Source organism: Quercus robur, chromosome 1, assembly GCF_932294415.1.
Source record: "Quercus robur chromosome 1, dhQueRobu3.1, whole genome shotgun sequence".
NCBI lineage: Eukaryota > Viridiplantae > Streptophyta > Magnoliopsida > Fagales > Fagaceae > Quercus > Quercus robur.
The window spans coordinates 36,051,818-36,062,524 of NC_065534.1; the positions used below are offsets into that span (position 1 = coordinate 36,051,818).

A 10,707-nucleotide genomic window follows, 5' to 3' on the forward strand; every position below is an offset into this window, starting at 1 on the left:
ACAAGAAAAATACTCTATTTTTTCCTCTTTTACTCACATTAGCTTGGTGAATGTTGCTACAATTTTAGGGTGATGTGAACAATAAAGATTAGAGAGAGCTAAAAATATTTTCTTTTCATTTTTATCATTGAATGGTGATTTTGAATGTAAATTTGTGTTAAATGCTTATTTGTTTAGTCATTGATGGTGGTTAAAATACAGTCATATATATATATATATATATATATATATATAAAAGTTAGGTATTAAAACACAAAGCTTTTGTCAAATGTACAGACACATTTTGCTAAAAATATTATAAAAAAATACAAATGATATTAATGGTTTAGGTTTATTGATAAAACAAGTTTTTTTAATTTTTTTTTTTATTACAATAGATGAAAATTACTCCAATTGACTTACTAATTATATAAAAAACGTCCCATTAAACACTGTTATCACATTAGGCCACAAAATGTATCAAGCTAGCTTTAGCAAGTAACCAAATTGACTTTGAAAACATAAGAATTTTTCATTTCTTTCTTAAAACCAACTCTTGAAAAAAGAAAACAAAAACAGTTATCAAACATAACCACAACGTCTAAAAGAGGAAGACTATTGGTCAGTTCTTTGCAATTAAGTTTGCCTCTTCTATGGAAACTATTACAAATGAAATATTCTACAACCTAGCACTAGTTCTCGAAATGATCATCATATACCTTATTCATGTCTTGGCTAAGATTCAGAGTTTACCTTTTGTAGTCTACCCACCCTCTTACTCTGGGCTGTTATGTTGCACCACCAAAACGGAAAACCTAAAACTTGAACTGGCTAGCACGTCCCCAAGTACTCCAAGCTCAGGGCATTCGCTCCATTCTATAAGGCCTAATGTAACTGGAGAGTGTGGTTCATGGTATCTACCCACTATAACTAGATCAAAATTGTTCGCCATCTTCTGTATAACAAGAGTTGTATCTGCCCCATCTCTCACAGTCTCCTTTTCATGCTTTATTTTCTGATTTCCATTTATACTAGCCCATAATTCATCCATCGCCTCCTTGTCTAGATTATTTTGATAATTGATTGTGTTGTAACTTGACGCTATAAGCTGAACCACTGTTAGGTTGACATTAGGATGCCCGGCCATGCGAATGCTATACGCAAGTGCCTCTCGATCATCAGCACCACCTATGAAAAGCATGGAAATCAAATATGATGAATTACCTGTCAAAATGCTCAAGTTGCCACCAATTTCGCCTCGGTTAACAAGAACTCCAATGGAGCAAGGGGCCTTCTTAAGCACATTTTTGTTTATGGTCCTAAGGAAAGGAATGTTTGCTTCGGCTGTTCCATCAATTGCCCATGTTTTGTGAAAGGGAACAATTATGATGCTTGTTTTCTGATCCATTGCAAGAGTACATATATCATCATGCATGCTTGCACATGGTGCAATTGCTTTGAAGTTTTGTATTTTAACACTCCCTTCACTGTAGTTCTCATAATGATCAAAGGCATTGCTAATTTGTCCAGAATAATCTAGATTAGAAGCTAATAAGTTGTTTTGCTTATCAAGTTTTACAAGGATAGATGCTGCCTGTCCTGTGATCTCAATGAGCTGAAGGACACAGACAAAAATAGGGTTTTCTTTTGTGGGGTTGGACACTTCAATGAGGTTAGTAAATGAAGATACATTCTCTTCTGAATGGATGCAGACCAGCATTCGGAGACCAGAGTTTTGTGCTGAGTTTGTGATTGTCCTCCTTGTGTCAACCATGTATCTTGTGGAAGGGTCATAAAGGTGACGGATAAAAATTGTGGCCAACCCTGTTGCCATAATCATGCTGAAAATTAGAAGCGTATATGTTTGGGTTGTTATGAACTGTCAATGAACAAACAAAACAGAAGGTTAATGCACCATTAACATTATCTTACAAAGCAAACAAAACTTCATTCTTCTTTTTTTTTTTTTTGGTCATAAGATAATCGTAGGATTTGTAACTAAGTAAACAGAGCTTTAAGAAAAGTACTATAGTATTTTTTTTTTTGGAAAGTATTGAATGTGAAGACTGAAGTGAGCATTTAAGTTAAATTGATATTGATCCTATAGATTCTTCACACTTAGTTGTTTCTTGTGTTACCTGATTGTCGTGCCACACCCTAAATATAGTGATTTCCATAACGCCTTTGCAACACATGATGAGAGCCAGTGTCAAAGATTCCTTAAAAGGGATCTTAAAGTAGATTGATGGCAAAATGGTGCCAATGAACTTGCCAAAGTAACCAGCAAAAATGATGAGCTCTGTTTTTACTGCAGACATGTTTGCTATGGAAGAGAATTGCGTTTTGAACCCACTAGTAATGCAGTAGATTGGAAGTAGCAACCCAGTACAAAGAGACTCAAGCTTTTGTATCATGGTTGCGCCTAATGTTGGCCCATTTGGCAAAGACAAACCAAGCACAAAAGTACCAAAGTGAGCATGTTCGCCAATATACTCTGCAAAAAATCCATTCACCAAAACTACACAAAGGATGGCTATAAAATGATTTTCCTCATTGGGTCTATTTTTTGGCATGAAACTGTCAATCCATATCACTAGGGGTCTCATTAGGAAGATTAAGATGAAGTAATAACCGACCACTGTTGCTATTATTGATAAAGGTTCGGTTGGGGAGTATTTCAGGGCTGCACCAATATTTCTCACAATAAATGCGAGAAGCCAACCACTTGCATCACTTACCAAGGACATGGAGGAAGCAAATCGGCCAATTTCTGAATTAAGAATGTTGATTTCATTAAGGAGGCCGGTGATGTCAATGAAAGGGGTCAAAGCATTTGTAGTAATTAAGATTAAAAGTACAAGTGCATGCTCTGAAGGGTTAGCATGTTCTTCGATCTTGTATGCTGCCACTCCAAATACCAAGGGAATAATAGTCCCTGTTAGAGCGATTACCACGACTTTTCTTCCAATGCTCTTTACTAAGCTTGTATCAATCTGTAATCCTAATAGAAAGACGTGAAACATGAAGCCAAACTCTGCAAATGTTAGAAGTACCAATCTGGCTCCTGGAGGAAATAATTTTGCGACATACACCTTGCTTTGACCTAGTAACGTTGGACCCATTATTATGCCGGCCTAGGAAAGCAGATTATTTTAAGTATCAGCATGTATACTGTAAGAAACTTGATTTTGATCTAGCTATATGCATTTTGAATGCGGACAATAAGTTGGAAGGACCAAATGCGACAACATCAATTTTAAAAATTCCACTAGTAGGAAAATGATGACAACAATGATAAATGTTTAATTATTTAACAATAATTCTAATACTCCCCTCATATGTGAGTCTAAATTCCCTCTTAATAAGTGGGGGCTCAACACATAGGATTTTTAATTTTTTAAATGAGAGGTAGAATTGAGACATGAATTGAATTCTGGATCTTCTACCCTGATATCATGATAAATTACCAACTATTCCAAAACTTAAAATATGGACAAAGTTTTGGTTCAAACAAATTTGAAACTATCTTTTCTAACTCATTGTGTGACAAATTATAGACTACCTTTGTGTATTATGGGAAATGACTTGATATGGACATGAGTTATGTAAAGAAACAAACTTACAACAATTTGTATGATGATCTTGGGTTGGCGAAGAGGCCTAAAAAACATGAAAGTGAAACCAAAGACGATAAAAATCACGATGATCTCGACCATTAGAATTGAAGTGTTGTTGTCCAAAGGATGATCCCTGTTCCAGAAACCCCTGGAGTTATTTATGTGGGTGTATTGACACACCATTGATTCACCTAGGGCAGTCCCTCTAGCCCTTGTCAACCCTTTTGAATTGTTCATGGCAAGCTGAAACAGTCTTAATTTGTTAATTGTAAAAATTCAAGAAGGATAATGATTAGCTTACACGACAAGACAACAACAAGATCAAAAACATATTGAATGATGGAAAAAGAATAGAAGGTAAGCCTTTAAAAAGACTAGAAATTGGGGAAGAGATAAAGAGATTAATGTCAATAGGATATATAGACGAGAAATTTGGAAGTGTGAATAGACATTTGCAAGTTTCAAGGTTTTTCTAATTGACTAACTTCCAAAAGGGTTTCAAACGACTAACTAGTCAAAACTTCAATGTCGACCTTTGAAGTTGGTCTTTGAAAAGGACAAGATTTTTGAGGTTGTTTATTTATAAGATCACCGTACATGACAAGACAACAAGATCAAAAACATATTGAATTATGGAAAAAGAATAGAATGTAAGCCTTTAAAAAGACTAGAAATTGGGGAAGAGATAAAGAGATTAATGTTAATAGGATATATAGACGAGAAATTTGGAAGTGTGAATAGACATTTGCAAGTTTCAAGGTTTTTCTAATTGACTAAGTTCCAAAAGGGTTTCAAACAACCAACTAGTCAAAACTTCAATGTTGACCTTTGAAGTTGGTCTTTGAAAAGGTCAGGCTTTTTGGGGTTGTTTATTTATAAGATCACTGTAAGGAAAGGGATTTTGAGATTGTTTAGGGTCTGTTTGTTAATGTTGTTTGAACAATAGTTTTGGTTGTTTAAACAGCACAATATGTATTTCCACAATAATTTTTCACCTACATGTATTTCCACAACACTTAAATAACATTACTAGAAATCTCTTATCAAACTAGCCTTTATTTTTTAAGAACACTGTTTGTTACCGTATACACACAGGTAGCTCCACTTTGAAGGCAAGGGGGTCAAACTAACCTAACTGGACGAAAAAAAAAAAGGTATCTATAATCTATATTTATATATAGGACAAAACTTAGGTACAGTACCTTAGATGTTGTTTCTTAGGTTCCCTTCTTAAGATTCAGCCATGTGGATATTTAACTAAAATTTACACTTCTATCCTATGAGAAAAAATCCAAATGGCAAAATCTTAAGAGGGGAACTTAAAGAACAACACCTAATTATCGTACCTAAGTCTTACCCTTATATATATAGAAGTTGAAGTCTATCATTTTTTTTTTAAATCACATCATCAGTCACATCACTATTTTTTCCCCATTTTTTAAAATAATATTAATATATAAATAGTGCAACTTTACACATTTTCTAACTCATTATATTCAATTTACCATTAATTCTATCATCTTCCAATTCTAATTCTTCCTTTCCCCTTCAAACCCTTCATGTGCCACCACTGCAATTAACTACATTGTTTTTAATGGTATAAATTTCCAATTGCTCTTTATCCCCTCCACAAAAGTTGTCAAAGTAGCATTAGATTTGGAAAGTCCCTTTGAGGTGTGTTCATTCCCTTCTTATTTTTTCTTTTTCCCCAACTTTGGGTTTTGTATTGGAATTTTGATAGTTTGTGGCTAATATGGTTTTTTGTGGGTTGTTCACAATGTGATCACTTTGGGCTATGGGTGGCTAGGATTTGGTTTGCTGGTTATGAGAAGGGTTTTTAAGGATCAAAAATCTCTACAATAACTTCATATTCATGTTGTACAATTTTTATTTTATATTTGTGTTTTAGCCCATCAATTTGTTCACTTCATATTCATGTTGGATGTCGGACCTTTCTCAATTTATATTTGGTTCCAAAAGTCATAAATACTATATTTAGCACATTGTTTTTTATTATATGCAAAACATAACAATTTGATCTTGATGCCCAATAGAAAATAATAAATATGCCACAAAAGGTTGATGAGTTTGTGTGTCACAAGGAAATTGAGAATCTCAACCTAATTGGGGGTTTGATTTTTATTTGATTCTGGCAATGCTAAATGTGGAATTTGATTCTTGCAGGGTTTAGGAACATTAATCCAGATTCATGGATGTTTAACAATGAAGATTTTTAAGTGGCTAGAGACATTTCTAACTTTAAGAGAAAGACAGTTTTTTCTTCCTTTTTCTTCACAACAAGCTCTTGGTCCATGTGTTGACCTAGGCCAGTTTGGACCAAATGAAAAAAAATTGATCATTTGAGGTGTGACATGTTGATTCTAATGATGGCATTAGGGAACCTTAGAGAGCAGTATTTTCCAACACAAATGCTTTATTTCTTACATTCAGCAGGTTCATAATTAAGTTGTTCCCTCATTTAGTAGCTCCAATTGAAGCCAGAGTGTTATAGCTCAACCAACTCCTGTTGTTTCTAATAGAAACATTCATGATTTAAACTTCAAATCCTCATTTCCCCATTATAACAGTAGATTTTTTTTTTTTAAGTAGAATCATAGAATATCCTCTTTCTCGCTTATCACTTAATCCTTAAGGCTGATTTTCAATTATGATCAATTTGCTCTCAAACCCCTTTTATTATAGTGTTGATATGTTAGAATTAATGAGCACTTGTACATGCCATAAGTCATGCTTGTTGGTTTGAATTTTGGGGGTTAGTTGCTTGCATGTGCGTCACATTTATTTTGGCAAAGAGATAAAAATAGGTTATTTTTTACCTTTGTCGACAATTGTGACTAAGATAATCTATACTATCTATAATAGGATTCCTCCCTTTAATCTGGACTTCTCTCAATGTCAAAAATACCTCATCTAATAACCAATGACTTTTCCTTGTTTTAGGAATAAGGTCAATAACATCATAGGATTCCCCATAAAATTCTCCTTCTTCAATTAGACTTTTATGTGGTTCAAAAATATCCCTACAACGTTTAAGTAAAGACAAAACAAGGGAACAAATACGTAAAATAAAACTCACTACACCACTTTCAAATACACATTAAAAAAAAATAAAAAATAAAAAAAAAATAAAAAATAAAACCATTCACCTCATAGTCCATTTGAATTAATGTCTATGTTTTATTTTAATTCAAATACTAGGTCATTGCCACATCTATATCACTTTTATCATTATTGCAAAGAGATGAAAACTCACTAACCCCTCTTTTTTAGTTAAAATGGAGTTCCTTCAAATTAAGGATAACAAAGTCATTTTACAAGTGATACCCGTTTTTGACAAATAGCCCAATAGTGAAGGAAGATGAAGGAGGAAAAGAGTGAAAGAAACCTGATAGAAGCAAAAGGGTCATGGGAGCCCAAGAAAAGAGGTAAAAACCTAATGGGCTTATAGGGCAAGAAATAACAGTCAGTAGACTCATAGGCACAACGAGAGGTAAAATAAAGTAAATGGGCTATGAAAGTTCAAGAAAAGAGGTAAACGCCCAATGGGCCAACGTGGCAGGAAATAATAGCCAGCAGGCCCATGGACACAACAAGAGGTAAAAGTAAAGTAAATGGGTTATGAAAGTCCAATAAAAAAGGCAAACGCCCAATGGGCCAACATGGTAGGAAATAACAGCTAGCAAGCCCATGGGTACAAAAGAGGTAAAAGTAAAGTAAATGGGCTATGAGGGCCCAAAGGAATAAGTAAAAAACCAATGGGTTGACAAGTTTATGACCATAGCAAGAAGAGAAAAATAGACTAGGACATAAGAAAGAAGAACAAAAACCCAATGAATTGGTTTGGCAAGAACTTATGCCAAACAAGCAAACAAGCCCATGAGGAAATGAGAAGAAATAAGGTAAACCGAGAAACCCATGCACCTTTTCGTGGAAGATAAGAGCAAGTAGAAGAGACACACAGCAAAACTAGACATGACAGAAACGACATGGGAATGAAAGAAAACAAACGTAAAGGATAGCGTAAAGAGCACACAAGGGCCGGAGCACCACTCACTTATACCCAGCCAATATAGGAGAGGTAGGCACGCAGTCAAGGGATTTAGAGGATATGGTTTCGTAATGGGGGGAAAAGTCTATTTTGGGTTTCCAACTATAACTTCTTTTGGAAAAAATGCCTTGCTGGGATGGTATTTTGCCCAAAAGAGGTAGTAGACGGTTGGGACCACCTGATGCATGCCATAGAGGTAGGTAGTGAGAAACGCAAACCCTTATCCATTGAGGCAAGAGGGGAAAGGCGGGAGGAAGATCAAATAGAAGAAGAAAAGTGAGGTGAGCTTTACTGTAGGTATCACTGCAGGAGTGACCATCACACCATGAATTGCTATGCTTTAAGGAATATCTTCCATAAGATGGTAGCCAAGGGAGATTTGGTAATCAAGAATATAAAGCATACAGACCAAAGGATGCACATGCTTGAGGTTGCCATGACTTTCTTTATGGAATGCGAAGATCCTATGGGGGAAGAGGCTGGGAGTATGGCTAGTAGCAACTCCACACCCCACCTATGCAAGATGAAGAAATGACGTTGAGAATCCAGCAAGATGATAAAGTCCATTCCTTGTTGGAAGGGATAGGTCTTAGGTCATTGGCTAGACGGGAAGTAGCACAAGCCTTAACCTAAGTAGTGGAAAGAAGATAGAGAGTTACTGCTTTTGAAGGAAGTTTATTGTAGGTGCCTTATCATGAGACCAAAGATTCTGTGACCTTCTCCTTAAGAGACTTAGCCAATCGAACAGTTGATGGCAAAAGACCACTATATATTATTGCCTTTTTGGGAGCTTCTTAGAGCAAGAGACCCTTGGTAGACACTAGTGCTTCAACCAACATCCTACCCCTCCTAACACTGGATGCCTTGGGTATCCCACGAGAAAGAATCATCCGAGAGCCACTCCAATTGTCTGGGATAGGAATGTTGCACCAGTGCACTGTGGGCCATGTGTCCTTGGATTTAAGGGTAGGGTCTATTAAAGCGCGTACTCTTATACAATTGATGGATGGTGATACTTCACACCATATCATCTTAGGCTACCCTTGGCTCCGTGCTTATAAAGTCATGACCTCTACTTATCATCAGTGTGTGAAACCTGTTTAGCAAGGTAGGCCTATAATTATTAAGGCCACTAGGATGCCTTACGACAAAGTGGAACGTCATTTCGTTGAGGTAGCCCTGTACCAGGAATTCGAGCCTAAATAAGGGAACACGATCCTTCATTTCAACACCACCGTGCTAAGGAGGGATGAGGAAGATGAGGGAAAAGTCATAAAACTTATGTGCGGGAAATACCAATCCCTTAAAAAAGGACCTTAAAATGCTAAATCCATTAAGTAATGCACAAATGGGTTGAATAATATTCATTTATGTAAAATGAAAACCATTGGTCACATCAATACAAGAATGTTCATACAAATGTATAATTAAGCATGATAACCATATTATATTCTAATATCATGTACATTAAAGGATTACATTTGTTCTCTTATTACTACCAAAATTCTAAACTAGCGCATATTTTAGCTCAATATGCTAGAAATTTAGATTCTTATGTAACTTGAGTAGAGAAAAATCTGGTACTCATTGAGTCAGTTTTAGCTCACGATGTTTTGAATTTATCTTCAGATGAATAAAATTACATGTCTTTAAAATAAATAAATAAATAAATAAACTTATCCAATTCCCACTTCTTAAAAATAAAAAATAAAAAAATAATTTGAGACTATTGACTATTAAGGGTCCATTTGGAATCCGCTTATTTTGTTGAAATTGATTTTTTTTTTTTTTTTTTTGTTGAAAGTACTGTAAATAAAGGTAAAAATTAGTTGAAATAGTACAGTATGACCCATAAATAATATTAAAAAGTGCAGTGAGACTCATGAATAGTAGAAAAAATAAACTGAATAGTAAAATAAGTTGGCAAATTTTGACGTAAATGCACTTTTAGTCCGTAAACCAATTAATGCGAGACATTTAAGTCCTTGAAACACTATTCCGTCACCAAACTAACGCTGGTTGATGGATCAATAAAATAACAGGAAGAAATCAGACTCACCAAGCAATAAAATAATAAACTCACGTGAAGAAGAGCCAAGCAATCTGTCATCCAACACTGCGCCATTGCATAAACAGCCTCCAGACCTCTTTCCCCTGACAATGCAAAACCTTTGTTCAACACTGCCAAGTCAGTCACATTTTCAATAACTTTAAATACTTTTTCTTGAAACTCCTTTCCCATGTACACATCTTTGCTAACATTTGTGGGCAGGCTACACTTCACGTAGTCATGCTTTTCATTGAGGGACTCTTTGAAGAAGTTATAGGTATCATAACGAAAGAAACAACCATCAAGATAAATGCAAGCCGAGTTTGAAGGAAGGCATTTAGGAAGCCTTGTCCTGGTCCCAGAGTAGCAGGATAAGCAATCCTTGTGTGAGAGGAAACCATAGCATTGAGCATATGTGAAGATCTCAAGCTTTGTCGAAAGCACAGCATTGGCTCCCCAGTGCTCATCATTAATTTTTCTAGATACTTCTTCCATTGAAGATATGAAATTAGGAATGAAGTTTAGGCTGGATTCCAGCTTTATGGAACCACAAAGTCGCTGACTAAAGAGGCTTGAGGGTCAGAGAGGGAGACATCGAAGAAGAAGAGGAAGATGAAAAAATGAGGAACACCATTTGGTGCTCTGTTTGATGCTCTGTTTCCTCGGTTTCATATGAGAATTGGTAAGAAACAGAGCAAATGGATGTTTATCTCCTTCTTTTTCCCTCTCTCTTTTCATGTGAGAATTGGGAGAGGGAGGGAAGCTGAACCCAACAAGGGAATGGTGTGGTTTTGTGTAAATTGCTTTATGTTTCTTCTTCTTCTTTACCTTTGCGCCAAATTGCTTGGCTCTTCTTCACGTGAGTTTATTATTTTATTGCGTGGTCAGTCTGATTTCTTCCCGTTATTTTATTGATTCATGTGTAAAAAAAAAAATTTATTTTATTGATTCGTTAACCACGTCAGCGTTCCGTTAGTTTGGTGACGGAATGT

General features: G+C 35.5%; 1 protein-coding gene across 1 annotated transcript; it reads right to left on the reverse strand.

The window, feature by feature from the left end:
• Positions 1-754: 754 nt before the first annotated feature.
• LOC126705819 (cation/H(+) antiporter 14-like) lies at positions 755-10,210 on the reverse strand. The gene is made up of 3 exons (XM_050405066.1): positions 9,749-10,210; positions 2,118-3,113; positions 755-1,858 (listed from the first exon to the last, which is right to left on the reverse strand). Exons 1-3 carry the CDS (start codon positions 10,208-10,210, stop codon positions 755-757), a joined length of 2,562 nt encoding a protein of 853 aa, XP_050261023.1.
• Positions 10,211-10,707: the final 497 nt, after the last annotated feature.

What these genes read in the sequence shown, in the direction of transcription:
- LOC126705819 (XM_050405066.1), bottom strand. Translation starts at nt 10,210, where the DNA reads ATGGAAGAAGTATCTAGAAAAATTAATGATGAGCACTGGGGAGCCAAT. An exon ending in ATTGCTTGGCTCTTCTTCAC is followed by an intron (nt 3,114 to 9,748) that starts GTGAGTTTATTA and finishes CTGCTTTCCTAG; the next exon opens with GCCGGCATAATAATGGGTCC. An exon ending in GGGTGTGGCACGACAATCAG is followed by an intron (nt 1,859 to 2,117) that starts GTAACACAAGAA and finishes GTTCATTGACAG; the next exon opens with TTCATAACAACCCAAACATA.